Below are 16,146 nucleotides of genomic sequence, written 5' to 3' on the forward strand. Positions count from 1 at the left end.
AAGCTCAAGTGAGTGTGTGTAACAATGAGATTTACTAAAACAAAATCAAACTAAACTCAATATAGATTCTAGCTTATGGAAATAAAAATCAAACATATAAAATAGCTAGATTGAGTTTAGAAAACTTCTCTAGATGACAAGACAGAGAAGGAGAAGAGTTGAATGCTCAAACACCAATAGATGATCTCCCTAAGCTCTTGTGAAAGTTTCTTGACAAACAAACTCTTAAACAAACTTAAACAAAACTTAAACACCCTTAAACTTATTTTAAACAATTCTCTTAAGTTGATAAAACTGAGGATATGCAGGGATATTTATAGGAACCCCAAAGCCAAGAGAAAATAAGGCAAAAAGACCAAAAAACCAAAACTGTAAAAGGCTAAAAAAACTAGCCGTTACAGCATCAGTCGACTGATGAGCTGACAGTTAGAGGCGTTTTCCAGCTCATCAGTCGACTGACGGACGTTATCAGTCGACTGATGACCTCATCAGTCGACTGGTCAGTCGACCAAAACAAAACAGAAACTTTTGTTATTCCAGGCGTTTTCTTCAGTCGACTGATAACACTGTATCAGCTTGATTTGAATAGTAAAACTGATTTTTGATGTACCTTTAAAAATCGCAAATAAATTCTAAAAAATATAAAACTTTGGAAAATTATTGTAAACATGTAAATGAACATGTTACAAAAAGAATTTTTGGAATTGCACTTCTCAATAGTAAAAACTCATCATTTTTCAAATATTTCCAAAAACATGAAAACTAAACATACATGTTTTTATCATTTGACATAAACACAATATTAAAACTTTTGTAAAATGATTTTATAGACTTAATGAATTGATATAAACTGATATTAAAGTCTATAAACTAATAAAATAATATTTTATCAAAAAAACCTATATTTTGATAAAATCAACAAATACATGTGTGTGATTAGTATGAGCTTAAAGTATCTACACACAAGTATAAACCTAAACTAAATTACCCAAGCTTGTGATCTTCAACGAAGCTCTATCTTGGTACACTTGCGAATGAAAGTTAAACTTGGATATTCAACTTGAATTGCAATGCTTCAACCACTATTCCGCCAACCTCCATTGGATATGATCGTGAATGCTCGATTCCATCCATCCTCCAACATATTGTTTGTCTAGAATAGATACAAAACACAAACACTAGACAAACAATCATTAGATGTAAATTGTTTGTAAATCATCATCAAAACCAAAGGACCCAACATTTTCAAAGAATGCCACACTCTGATCTTGGTCTTTTACAAACTATAGGTGTATGATCATTGTCGGATTGGGTTCGGCATCGGTAGGAGGAGAAGTAGCTGTAGGACTTAATGACGTCCTGGGCCGGTCCGAACCAGGATCCGAGTCCTCTGCCCAGGGCCAGGCCCGGGTTGGGCTCTGGCACACCACCTAAACCTTGGGCCTGAAACTCGGTTGACCTCGACATTCCGAGCTTTTCCTAGGCCCAAACCAGTTTTTGTACTGACCAGGTTCGGACCAAAGCCCAAATGGACATCCTTATCCATATGCGTTAGAAAAATTAACTTTGGTATCTTTCATCTGAGGATTACTTTTAATGTAACTGTTTGTTAAATTCAGATCATGTGTTTAAAATGTGATCTAATTTGAACTTTTATACACCTGTACTCACCTGTACTCATTATAAATGCCCCCCAAAATGAGTATTAATTACCAAACTCTGTGCTCAAACACATTGTTTAGGATGTTCATAGCAAAATTGTCCAACTAGTTCAAGGATATTTATAATGACTACGTGGATATAATTTCCAAATAAAGAACATGTTAAGCGTGGTCTAAGTTTTAATAGAAAAATGGATAATCAAATGGGTAAAAATAAAATGTTGGACATCAAAGTTCTAAGTGGCTGAAACTTTGCGATATCAAATACGCAAAAATAAACTTTGAAGTATAGAATGAGCGAAATCGCGGGTTACCGGCGTGCATTTAAGCCAATTCTAGATTATATATAAATTACTGTCTCTCTCCTGGTGGTGGCCCTCAAGAGATTCCAAGAAATTTCCTCTCAGTTTTTTCCAAGAAATTTCCTTGGTTTTACATCCGACCCTTTTACACTGCGTATCAACTGTCAACCGAGCGACGTGGTCACGGGCTGAAGTCTGCGCATTTGGTCTTTAAAAATACAACGTTCAATCATTAAAAAAAAAAAAAATTCTTTTTAAAATTTTCTATCTTCATAAAGTACTTCTCCTTTCTGGAAATTAGAAATAAAAAAAAAGAAAAAGAAAAGATATTCTTCATCGTCCCATATTGAGACACAAAGCACAATTGAGCAATCAAAATCATTTAAAAGCTACCACTCGTCAAGTTTGGGATCGATCCGTCACGCTCTGAAAATAGTCAACGTTGACCCAACCCCTTCACCGTTTTCTTCTCCTTAAATTTACAAATTTCGCATTTCTTCAATATTAAGCTGAAGCTTAATATTTACCTTTCGTGCTTATCTTGTTATCTTTCTCGCTAAGTATCTTGTTTTTGGGTTTTAGATTTTTACCACATTTCTTCTTCTTTTCTCACGTTTCCCTTTTTACCAAGTTCAGACAACGGGGCGAAAATTTCGGTGTCAAACTATAAATCTCCTTTTCCTCAAACTTACCGAGGAAATTTCCCCTCTTTTGGAAACAAATCAAACCCTAAATAATCCCAAATCCCACTCCAAAATCCTTTCTTCACATCTGGGCGTTCTTGTAATCCATAAATTTGAAGAAAATTGAACAGGGTTTTGGTTTGATGGGAGGAAAGAGCTCAACTGAATCCGGCGGTGGCAGGGGAAGCTTCAATCGAAGATCGTCGTCGTTTCAGGATCGGAGTTATTCTTGGGAGCAGCCCTGGGACCAAGCTCCTCCTAGTTATCAAGCTTACCCTCCTCCTCCTCAGTCGCCGGCGGCGGCCCAAAGCTATAGTTCTTATTATGATGGGCAGTCCTATGCTTATCCTTGTCCTGCGGAGGCACACCCGCCGCCTGCTTCGTCTAATGTGCCACGGCCACGGCCGAGGTTGGACAGGAAGTATTCGAAGATAGCCGATAACTACATATCCTTGGAACAGGTATTGGGTTAGATGTTTGGTTGATTATGGTTTACGATGATATTATTGCATATCAAGTATTCAATTTCACATTTGCAGTTGATCATTGATATAACTTGTGACTAAATGATTTAGCCCTGTTGATGACCTGCACTATTTTTGATACATACCTGAGAATAAAACATGCGATGCGTATTCTTAAGGGATGTACTAAACATGATTTCACCCCGGTATATTCCTTTCTTCCTTTATTCCGTCACTATGGCAAGAGTTCACTTGAATCACAAATCCGATTCAGCGGTCTTACAAGACCGCACCCTGGTATCTACCCAATTCCAGTCGTCTAATCTATTTCTCATAATGAGTAATTCCTAGCCCTAGCAAGCTCTAACTTTCAATTCAATGGCTTGAGTGCGCTGTCAAAGAAGTTCAAAGTAAAGCCAAACACAAAACAGTTAAGCTCAGAATAAAGAACAATCTTGTAGCCCTTTCGATAGAACAAACCGTCCCTCGAAGGATGTAAGCAAAGCTTGATGAAATAATGGTGAAATAGATCAATCCAATGGCATCTTTCATCGCTGAAACGATCCGAAAATATTGTGTGCGACGAGTGAGAGGTCAATGAGGTTTCAGGGAATCAAAACCTCTCTTCACGATCTCTCAATATCAAACCCAAGAACTTGATGCAAACATAGAAACGGGGAGGCCGATCGTATACCATTCTGATGCCGACGAACCTTGATAATAGCAGGTAAGAAACAAGTTTGAATCCTCAAGCCCTAATTTTCTAAACTTTGGAAAGGAACAAGGAGAAAAATTCTCTTGATTTGAATAATTAAAAAGTTAATAATTGATTTTCAAAAGGAACTAATATTTATAGCCAACTAATCCTATCCTAACTCTAATAAAAAAAACCCTAATCCTAAAAGGAAATAACGAAAAATAAACTTCTTTCCTAATCTGTTTGCCAAGTCGACACGAGGCGTGCCGAGTAGTACCGTCTTTCGTGTCGACTGGACATGAGTTGACTAACATGTGCCGATTGACATGTATCGACTGACATGTGTCGACTAACATGTGTCGATTGACATGTATCGACTAACACTACCATTCGTGTCAACTGAGGTGTGTCGTATCGTCCTATCGACTGAGGTCTCGGCTAGGGTCGTGACTGGGGTCTCGGCTGGGGTCTCGTCTTGTCGACTGTTTAGTCATCTCGACTGTCGACTCGACTCAAGTTGAGATGTCGAGTCGTCGTCCGCTGATGTCGTCTCGGTCGTGTAGATCTTCTGTATCAGTCCCTCTTTTGAAAGAACTCGTCTCTTAGTTCACATCACTTGAATACAACTCGATTGAAGGATGATAGTCAGAAATATCCGTCACGTTGAATGTCTTAGACATAACCATTCCTTTTGGAAGATCCACAACATATGCATTGTCATTGATTTTTTTGAGAATTTTGAACGATCCATATCTTTTTGGCTTAAGCTTGTTGTATGTTCCCGCCGGTACCCGTTCCTTTCGTAAGTAAACCATCACCATGTCTCCTTCATTGAACACCTTGAGTCGCCTCTTCTTGTCCACCCGCGCCTTCAACTTTGCATTGGCTTTCTTAATTTTTGTATGCACTTCTTCCTGAATATTGATAGCATTCTCGACCATTGAACTTGCTGCCTCGCTGAACTTACTACTTGTCAGCAACTTTAACAAATCCAGAAGATGTCGAGGTGTCTTCCTATGAACAATGAAAAAAGAAGACATACCTGTGGAACTATGAACATTCAAGTTGTAGGCGAATTCAGCTTGAGGTATAGCTTGATCATACACCTTTGACTTCTCTTCACATATGCATCGAATCAAGTTTTCTAAGGTCCGATTGACCACTTTTGTTTGTCCATCCGTTTGAGGGCGTACTGTGCTAGAATACTTTAATGAAGTGTCAAATCGTCGCCATAAAGTAGTCCAAAAAGTCGCCAAGAACATAGTATCACTATCCGAAACAATCAAACTAGGAACACCATGGCCAAACCACTTCTTGGAAGAATAGTCGTGTAACATGTGGTGCATCCGAAGTCTTACGGCACGGGATGAAGTGAGCCATCTTAGAAAAACGATCCACTATCACGAAGACTGAATCCGCGCTTCTTTGTGTTCGGGGAAGTCCCAACACAAAGTCCTGATGTAGAACACACAGCAGACATGTTTTTGTCAAAGTGGGACAGTCGCAAGCCCAAATGCGGGCCTGGTCGAAGAAAATAACATGTTTCGAAGAAACGGCCGTAACTTTCAAACCGTATGTCGGAATTGGACGAATTATATATGAAAATCGACCCGTATGTCGGAATTGGACGAATTATATATGAAAATCGACTATCTCGACGAGACGGAGCCATCCAAACCAACCCCATCGGGTTTGGTTTGCGTTCTCAGATTCGCCAAATTCCTTACGGTTTGAGAGATAATTACAATTTTGTCCGTTTTTACTGTTTTTAGTAATAATTTAGGAGTCTGTTTTGTTTAGGAAACAAATCCGATTTGATCTCAGATTTGACCGGTGGACTTTCCTATTCATAAGGAGTCTTTTTAGGAGTTTTAATGTTTTAGGAATTCTTTACCATTTTTGGTAAGTTGAGAGTCATTGTAGGAATTAGAGTCCTTGTAGGAGTCTTGTTTCTTTTTCTATTTAAGAAGAGTCTTGTAAGCCCTAGAGGCATAACTTTTGATTAATAAAATTTCGTTTTTCCTCAATATTTCTTCGTGGATTCGAAGCTCTTCGTGGATTCGAAGATCGTTCTTTGTGGATTCAGAGAACACCCTTGGTGGATTCCGAGGTTACAACTTCCGCGCTGCGTCAAGTCCATACTCAAATCTTTCCAGATATCCTTGGGCATAGGTAGAGAAGTATACAAACCAGTATTCTGCACTTGTCCTTTTGCAACTTGATACACTTGACAACTCCTCACAAGGATCGCCACACCTTACTTAAACTCGACAATAGTATCTCTCCTCAAGACTCAAAACAGTCTTGTCTCGCCCAAAGTGTTCACCAAGCCCGTCATCATGTAAGTCCCAAACTATCTTTTCCCTCAATGACGTAATGGGAATACAAAGTCGATTTCCTTTAAACAGAAACTGTTCATAATAACGAAGTCTTCTGTGGGTTGTCTTGTCGAACACTTTGCCCAAATTTCCTGAAAGTCTTCATCATCAACATAAAGCTCTTTTAAACAATCAAAAGCAATAACTTTACCTTGCAATACGCTCAATAAGGATACCCGCCGACTCAAAGCATTGGGTACCTTATTGTCTACTCCTGATTTATGTTACAATGTAAAATTAAACTGTTCAAAATACGAAGCCCAACGTCTATGCATTTTGTTGATATGCTTTTGATTCTTGAAGTGTTGAAGAGACTGATGATCGGAGTAAATCACGAAGTCGTTAGCAATGAGGTAACTTTCACAAGTCTTCAAAGAACGATAAACAACATATAATTCCTGCTCATAAGTACTCTATTTCTGCCGAACTTCATTCAACTTCTCGCTCAAGAAAGCAATGGGGCGCTTCTCTTGAGAGAGGACTGCTCCAATACCTACACCACACGCGTCGCACTCAAGCTCAAAGAGCTTGTTGAAATCTGGAAACACCAATATAGGTGCAGTAGTAATCTTCTCCTTGATAAAGGCAAAAGCTGCATTTGCTTCATTGGTTCACTCGAAAACACCCTTCTTCTTCAAGCAATCCGTCATGAGAGCAACTATAGAACTGAAGTTACGAATGAAACGCCGATAAAAAGATGCTAACCCATAAAAGCTCCTTATTTCAGTAACACTTTTCGGAGTCGGCCAATCCTTGATTGCTTTGACCTTATCTTCGTCGACTTGGATTCCCTGCGAGCTCACCACGAATCCTAAGAACACAAGTTGAGTCGTCAAGAACACACATTTCTTAAGGTTGATTTAAAGTTCATTCTCCTTTAGCACTTGGAAGACTTCTCGGAGATGCAACATATGCTACTGTTCATCTTGGCTATAGATAAGAATATCATCAAAGTAGATGACTACAAACCTTTCAAGAAATACTTCAGAATTTGGTTCATCAAACGCATAAATGTGCTTGGAGCGTTCGACAACCCAAAAGGCATCACCAACCATTCGTAGAGGCCCTCACTATTCTTAAATGCAGTCTTCCACTCGTCGTCGGGTCGGATTCGGATCTGATGATAGCCACTCCTCTCGACCTTCAAAAAGACGCCCACGTTTCCCAGCTGATCCAACATGTCATCCAGCCGTGGGATTGGGAACCTGTAGCGGATTGTAATCTTGTTAATGGCTCGACTGTCTACGCACATCCGTCAACTTCCATCCTTCTTTGGTGTCAACAGTATTGGAACTGCGCATGGACTCTTACTCTCTCGAACGTGGCCCTTCTTAATGAGGTCCTCAATGGTATCCTGTAGGATCTTCTTCTCCTACGGGTTTATGCGATAATGAGGGAGATTAGAAAGCATTGAACCCCGGATGAAAATAATATGGTGCTGAATATTCCTAATAGGTGGAAGACCCGCTGGTAGCTTTTCAGTAATCAACACTTCGAACTCTTTAAACAACGATTTCATCTTTTTTGGGACCTCAATAGGTGTCTTTACTTCTTCCTTCACAACTAAAGCAAACCTCTGTTTCAACTCCTTTGACTTGACCAGGAACTCTCTCTTGTTGCAAAGAGATGTTTGTTTGGACTTTTGATCTTTGGGGTGCTTTGGAGAGGGTGGAATAGGTGGTAGGATGATTTTCTTATTATTCCATACGAAAGAATATTCATTCTTCTTGCCATCATGCTTAGCATCGACGTCATATTGCCACGGTCGTCCTAACAATACATGGTATGCATCCATGTCCACAATATCACAAGTAACATAGTCATGATACGTCTTCCCTAGTGATAGTGGCACATGACATAATTCAGTCACCTTAACAGAGGAGTCCTTCTTGATCCATCCTATGGTATAGGGTACGGGTTTTATTTCTGTTGGTAGTCTCAAATGTTCTACCAAGATCTTTGACACAATATTCTCACAGTTTTCGTTATCAATAATGAGGGTGCACACATTGTTGTTGACTAAACATCTAGAAAAGAAGATTTGATGCCGTTGTGATGAATCTGGAGTCTTCTGGGTACACAAGAGTCGTTGAACAACACATGACACATTATCGCCCTCAATCTTGGCAACCTCTTCCTCATACTCTTCGTCAGATGCTGTGTGTCCGTCTTTTGCCTCTTCATAATCCGCTAGATTGACCTTCTTCCGCTATGGGCACTCGTTGGACTTATGCCTTGGCTGGAGACATCGGAAACACTTCCCTACGGTCGGCTTGACATACTGATTTGATTGAGTCGTCTGAGGCGGTGGTTGATTTGTCGATCGTTCGGCTGATCGTGGAGGATTTGATCGATCAGTCGTCATTGGCCCTACTGACTCACCTCTTGCCTTCTCGGTCGAACTTTCCTGATCGGTTCGCCTAAAATGTGGTGTCTTGGAGGCCAATCTTTTCGTCTTGAGAACCATGTTATGGGCTTCGTCCACAGAGTACACGTTGTAGATGACCACATTCTCTTGAATTGAATACTTCAAACCTCCGATATATTTGGCCGTGAGTTATTCCTCGCTCATAGACAAATCGTAACGAGAAGTAAAACGGAAGAATTCTTCGGTATAAGTGCTTACTGATCTGATTCCTTGACGGCATTGTTCGAACTGTTTGTAGAGAATTTGTTGGTAGTCGGGCAGTAGGAATCTAGCTTGGAGTAACTGCTTCATGCGTTGTCAAACCCGAACTGGTTGCTTGCCTTGCCGTCGCTAGTGTTTTGAGTCTGATCCCACCATGCCGCGACTCCTCCTTTGAGACGATAGGCTACAAACTTCACCTGGTTTGCTTCGGGCACATTAGCCATCTCAAAGAACTTCTCCTTTAAAAATTTTCTGTACACCTATTTTATTTCTACTTTAAAAATTTTCTGTACACCTATTTGACTTCTACTTTAAAAATTTTAGATTTCAAAATTAGTTACAGGAATCACCCTTTATTATAAGTACTAAAGTTAACAAAGATGGCTAGGAGGAAAGACATGTCTGCTTGAAAAAACCTGTTAAACCCTGTTGACTACCAAACTAATGACCGACTATCCCAATTGAACTTTTGAGCCAAAGTCTAATTAGTTCATAAATTAGGAAAATCTAAAAAGATAGAATGAATAAAGATATAAAGGAATCAACGCCCTTGACATACAAACCATATGCTCCTGTCCCTGATGAAACCAATGCTATGCATATGAGACCACCATTCTGGTCAATGACTAAACACAAGATATGCTTCGATGCTTTCCTTCTGATGTGGGATACGAGGAAAAAAAACCATATGCTCTTCTCACCGTTCCTCAAAATTAGTGAACCTTCCTTTGGTGGCAACCTAAGGGAGGAAAAGCACTTGTGATTTTTGTTCAATTTCTTCAGCCCCATACATTAATTTGTTTCGTATTGATTTCTTGATTCCAAGTTGCTGAGGATCCAAGGGTAGTGCCTGGTGATATGCATTCACATTGGTTACTTCACAATTACGTGTGCCTAGAGTGTGCCAACTCTCAGAACAGCTTTCTGAGATGACCATAAATCAAGTACCTTTGAGATAGTGACTTGACGCAAGCATGAGCTAGGTAGTGAGCATGTAAAACTTGCTTCATCTTTTGGCTAGCATTTTGATGTCACTAAGACAATGCATTTAACTACATAACCCCACCATACATGCGCACTTCCTATAATTTCGTTAGAGGTAAGGGATCGTTCCTTCTATTATTTTTTGTTAGTGCAATTGAAAGAGGTTATTAATAAGGTGACCCTGTCTTGGTATGACCTATGTAGCATTTAGCATTGGTGGTCAAATGTTTCTATCTTTAGCCCTCGAAATCGTTTACTGTTCATTATGATGGCGGCGCAACAATAACCCATATGCTACAGTGCTTCAAGAATTTGAACTATATACGGGTGGTAGTAATGTTTTATAGTATATGGCGTATATGATGGTGGAAATCCTTGGTTGTGTTGGTCAATAATGGTTATACAAATGGCTGCAGAGTTCTGACTTGTGGGCACTCCTGTACTTGCCTCCAACTGATTTTACAATTTCCACATCCCTATGCTTAGGGCTTAAGGCATACAGTATACTTATCTAGCTTTATTTCTTTGAAGGGTAGCAAGTCTTCTTTCAGAAGAAAGGATAATCATGTTATGAATAAGAGGAGAAGATGGATGAAACTAGTAAATGTGACAATTACTTATCAGTGATCATGCAAGAAAATTTTGATACAGAGATGAATTGGAATAAGGGTGAAGAAAATGTTTGAATGAAAGTGTGCTGTCAAATAGTACCATACTGAAGTTGGCAAAATGGAACAAGTTTTAAGTTACTATGGGGGTAAGAATGTCTGGTGACTCTAGTAATTTCATCATTTGAAACTAGAGATGTATAGAAGATTGAGGTTAGTGTTACGAGAAAGAACGGCCTGAAAATCTGGATTTATGGTTGAAATAAGAGCTTGAAGCTGAATTGTCATGTTGGATAGGTAATTAGTATTAAGAGGAGGATAAGGGCAACATAAATATGCCAAAATTTAAGAGCAGGAAAGAACACATCTTTGATTTCTGTCTGAGACAAACATGGGAATTTTTGGAATCTCAGGTACAAGGACACAACTGTATATGGCTAAAATATGTGTTTCATTAATTAATATACATACATGTCCATGTATATGTGTGTATATGTGCTTATGCGCACTAAATTGTTTTTTGGATGTCTGTCATATAAATAGTAAATACCTGCTGCCTTAACGTGTACTAGCAATGGTGGCCGTTGTAGCATCACCTCCAGTAGCTCTTTTTTTCCCCTACATCCTCCTTGCATATCATCTGTTCTACTTTGGCATACTAATAATTGTATATTAGTTTAGTATTTTGTTAAAGGGTTAATACACCACGATTACCTCGTCTTCCTCCTCTTTTGGCTTCTTTTCACAACCAGCAACAACACTATCCATTGAACAGATCATCTGCCTTGCACATCTTCTACCCCTCTTCTTTGAAACAATCACCTCATCTTGGGTATTTGTGTATTCCACTCTATTTTATGCCAATTCGAGCTCCTTTCACCTGGATATTCATTTTGGTTGGGTTTAACACCACTGTCATATAATGGCGTTTCCTTAACACTAACAAAATTCAAGAGTTCTTAATAGCGATTTCGTAAAAGTGTAAATGAAAGAAAGACACAATTCTTTTTTATTCACAAAGAATATTTTATTGGGTATACATTTCGAATGTTTCCAACTTCTAACATGATATTAGTATCATGGTCAAGTTGTCTTCCATAGGCATACCATATATATCTTCTACTCTGTTATGTTAAGAAAACAATGTTTTCGAGCCAACAGTTATCTTTAACCCTGTTTGTCTTTTCAAAGGAAGCAGTGTTCTTCATTTAGGTAGATACAATAGGTGTTAATATAGCAGTTTTCATCTTCTTGACTGGTTCTTTTCAGTTTTTTTAATCTAATATCCCTTTAAGAATCCAAATCAAGTCGAGAACAATCGATTGCTTTCTAAGTCCACGTGTGTTTCCTTTTGCCTACTTTCCTAATAGTGCAGAACATCTGGTTAATTTTTCTGTAGCTTGGTAGAATGTAGAAGAGCAGTGTTTCCACTTCATGGTCGATACTGACTAGCCTTAACTGCTGCTTTACTAATCATAATTCCATTATAATTTCAGTTTTCTTACTTCTTGTCTGTGTAGGTCACAGAGGCCCTTGCACAAGCTGGTCTGGAGTCCTCAAATCTTATTGTTGGTATTGACTTCACTAAGAGCAATGAGTGGACAGGTTACATATTTTATCCCTACAGATCCCTCCTTATATATATCAACTCATATAGCTGTGATTTATGCTAACTTCTGTAGATAAGCAGGTAAACGTTCTTTCAACCATCGAAGCCTGCACTACATTGGCAATGTTCAAAATCCCTACGAACAAGCAATCTCAATCATTGGGAGAACATTATCCGCATTTGATGAAGATAACCTGATCCCTTGTTTTGGTTTCGGTGATGGTAATGTTATACTCATAATTTTCAGTATAATATCAATCATGCTCTTGTTAGATGAGATGCTCATGTTTACATGGCAGCAAGTACACATGACCAAGATGTCTTTAGTTTCTTCCCGGATGAGAGACCATGTAATGGGTTCCCTGAGGCTTTAACAAGATACAGAGAAATTGTTCCACAGTTACGATTGGCTGGTAGGTCTTTTACTGTATATACAGCTTTATTACTGGCACGTGCTATTTTATCATCTGATTATATTCGATTATAGATTCATAACTCTTTGTTTCTGTTTAGGGCCTACATCATTCGCTCCAATTATTGAGATGGCTATGACTATTGTAGAACAAAGCGGAGGGCAGTACCATGTTCTGTTGATAATAGCTGATGGGCAGGTATGCTTTTCTTATTCTAGAGTTCTTTTCTTGTCGAACTCTGATTTTTTCTTGGCAAGAAATGTAAGTTTTTATTACCAAAAATGAACTATTAGTATAGACTCCAGTTACACAACTCAAAAGCCAACAAAAAGATATCAGAAACATGCGCACAAACATGTCTGATAGTCACAACCTATACAAACCCCTCATAGACTCTGCTCAACAGTAACCAAACTCAGGCTTAAAAGGAAAGGAAAAAAAGGCCAAACTTATATGACAAACTTGAGGCTCATCGTTGTTTTAATTGAACGATATCTGGGCATATGAATAAGGCTATGCAGAATTCTCTACTCTTCACATTATCAGCTACCTTTTTGACATCACTAAGCTGGACTTTGATGAAAAACCTGATTTTTCTTAGATATCATCAAGAACTGGGATCTTTTTTATGAAGATGAATTCATTTCTAGCCTGCCAAATATGATACACACAACAAGCTAAAGAGGCACGTTTAATTTTGGCAATCGCTACGTTCTCGGTTGAACTCTGTTTCGTGTTAAGGAAAATCTTGTTCTATTCAGAATAGCTGCTGAGTTATCATGTCTTTTATCTGCTAAATTTGAAAGGCATGTAATATGAACATTAAGTTGCAGTACAAATCCATTGGCTAACACAAATCCTGTTGATGACTCAACTCAAATTACAGAACAATACGGTGGACTTACAGTGTCCGCTGTTGTATTGAACTTACCAGATCTTGTTCCTTACAAATTAAAATTCTTCATTGACTCAAAATAAAATGGCTGCAATAAGCACAAAAGAAGTAACTGTATTGTCTCTCCGCTTGCATCATTATATAACTCCTTAATCCTTGTGCATTTCTAATAATGGGTTCAAGAAATATCACCTTGCTTTGTATTGTATACTTTTTACCTTCTTTTCAGTAATATATGTCATATCTTCTTGAGAAAAATATTCATTATAGATATATGGTACATGTCTTAAGCTATTTGCGTATTATTTTTGTCAGTTTTGTCCTTTGAAATACAAATTTGGACTTCTTTAATGAGACAAATTTGAGCTTGTGCAGGTTACAAGGAGTGTAGATACAGAATCAGGTCAGCTTAGCTCCCAAGAACAAAAGACTGTTGATGCTATTGTAAAAGCTAGGTAAGTATGATCTATAACACTCAAAGTACTAGCCATGTGAATATGAAAATAAGAAAGGGTCTGAAATAATTCTACTTGTATGTAGCATGTTGAAAAAAAAAATCAGACATGTTTGTGGAGTTTACCTACTGATATATTTTCTCTGTTTTTTTCCAGTGAATTTCCTTTATCAATTATTTTAGTAGGGGTTGGGGATGGTCCATGGGACATGATGAGGGAATTTGATGACAACATACCCACAAGAGCCTTTGACAATTTCCAGGTATATTTTGAATCTCTCTTATAAAGGGAGCTTTTCTCACACATTATCTTTTCCTCTTATTTGGTAGTAATTTTGTTTCCCAGTTTGTAAATTTTACGGAGATCATGTCGAAGAATGTTCCACAGACCAGGAAGGAAACTGAGTTTGCTCTTGCTGCACTAATGGAAATACCTCCGCAATACAAAGCAACTTTAGAGCTGGGGATTTTAGGGTATCAATCTTCCTCATCTTTTAGCTTTTGCTTAAACGTATTTTTTATTCATAGCATGTGTTGGTAATTTTGCTTAAAACAGTCGCAGAAGTGCAGCATCTCCAGAGAGGGTTCCACTCCCTCCGCCTTTTGGAAGTTATGGTGCCCCTTCCATGAGCTCTAAATTGTTTGGATCATCAGCTGGTTACCCCCAACAGAGCACTACACTTTATCCTGAACATGCATCTTCACAACGCACAGCTTCACGGGCTGCCACTTCATCGGATGATCAAGTACAATTTCTTATTAAGTTGCATTACTATTTGGTTAAATTACAGAAAGTTGCCCTAAAAGTTTGCAGATGGACAGAAAATCCTGCAAAGCGACTTTTACCACCTAAATTTCAGTTTCTAGTCAAATAATCAATAATTTTTGATGTAATCGTCAATTTTCAGTAGATGTAAATGTTTGTAGAGTGTATATAATTGTCATATCCTATGCTATTATCTTCTACATCCAAGTTAATTATGTAGACATTAAAAGATTGGGAGGGGGGTAAGAAGATTCTCCATCAATTATGTGACTTTTTTTTTTTGTAATTTAATCTTATAATTTTCGTCCTGCAAACAATAACATTGCATCAAAAGCATTTTAATTATGTGGTAATTGGTTAATACTGTCTTGGTATATTATTCAGCAGGTTTGTCCAATATGCCTTACAAACCCAAAGAACATGGCCTTTGGATGTGGGCACCAGGTGAAGTATTTGTACTGGAAAATCTTTTCAATTTGCAATATTCATATTATTATGTATTGTTTTATACATTTATTTTCCTGCACATGCTCTCAAGTTTTTCTTCCATGGATGCAGACATGCTATGAGTGCGGACCAAGCCTTCAGTCCTGCCCCATTTGCCGAAGTGAAATTGTGACCCGAATAAGGCTTTATTGATCAGCTGGAAAGAGTATTTGTGCATGGAGTGAAAAATTTTATGTTAATTAGCTTTGTAACAATGTTGTGCATTTCTTCAAATTGTTCATGTTAATTTTTTCTTGTATATTAAATAGTTCATTCTGTGCAATTAAACCTTGTATCGATCATCTGCTTGGATGCAGTTGGTCTTTGCCCCAAATCGAAGCGTGTGCCGTCTCTTTTGTAAATACTGCTGTCATTTGCATGTTATTTCCCGAAAATGACGGTCCTCAACCTTTCATATTTTGAATAAGAATGGCTATGTTTGTTGCATTGGTTGCAAAAGTGTCAGTGAGGTGGAATACTTAGATTTTGATGGCTATGCTATTTCAACGAATCAGTTTGTAACAATTTACAGATTAATAACCGAAAAATACTTAGTCCGGGGGTGTTTGGCAATCTGAAAGCGAATTTAAAATATGTAAGTTACTTTTTTTTTGCAAATGACTTTTACATTCATGTCAGCACGCAAGTGAAATACAGTGTTTGTTTGAAAAATTAAATTATTATCGAAAGTGCAATGTGAAGATGACGTGGTAAAATAAGATTAATTAGAAAATATAATTAAAATTATTTAATTAAATTAGTTATATTTTTGTCACTTTCATGTGACTACACCATTTTTTTAGGGAAAGTCAAAATTGTATTAAATCTTATGTGGCAACTTTCTTACATCTCACTTTCATAACCACTTATATGAAAACAAACACCTTAATTGTTAAATAAAAATAACTTTCTCATTTTTATCTTTCACTTGCATGCAAACAAACACCCCCTAAAGCCCTAGCCGAAAGGTATATCAGCAAGAAATCGTGAGACTTAAAAGCATAATTATTTACAAATTTACGTCTGGTCACGTTAAAGGTCTCAGTTAACGACCTTCCTACTTTTTGAATAATTTAATTGCGAAGCCGTTCAACTGTACAGATCAGAATTAAGCAAT

The 16,146-nt window shown here is 37.9% G+C and overlaps 1 protein-coding gene across 2 annotated transcripts; it reads left to right on the plus strand.

Moving 5' to 3' along the window:
• Window positions 2,369–15,363, plus strand: LOC109830453 (E3 ubiquitin-protein ligase RGLG2-like). Of its 2 annotated transcripts, none has more exons than XM_020397708.1 (11): window positions 2,369–3,107; window positions 11,927–12,011; window positions 12,097–12,237; window positions 12,315–12,428; window positions 12,529–12,626; window positions 13,699–13,778; window positions 13,935–14,040; window positions 14,124–14,251; window positions 14,334–14,523; window positions 14,931–14,987; window positions 15,102–15,363. In XM_020397708.1, exons 1-11 carry the CDS (start codon window positions 2,790–2,792, stop codon window positions 15,180–15,182), a joined length of 1,398 nt encoding a protein of 465 aa, XP_020253297.1. In that variant the 5' UTR covers window positions 2,369–2,789; the 3' UTR covers window positions 15,183–15,363. The 2 variants fall into 2 exon arrangements, with proteins under 2 accessions (XP_020253297.1, XP_020253296.1); XM_020397707.1 differs by having other exon boundaries at window positions 2,371–3,107; window positions 14,928–14,987.

This window comes from Asparagus officinalis, chromosome 2 (genome assembly GCF_001876935.1).
Source record: "Asparagus officinalis chromosome 2, Aspof.V1, whole genome shotgun sequence".
Classification (NCBI taxonomy): Eukaryota; Viridiplantae; Streptophyta; class Magnoliopsida; order Asparagales; family Asparagaceae; genus Asparagus; species Asparagus officinalis.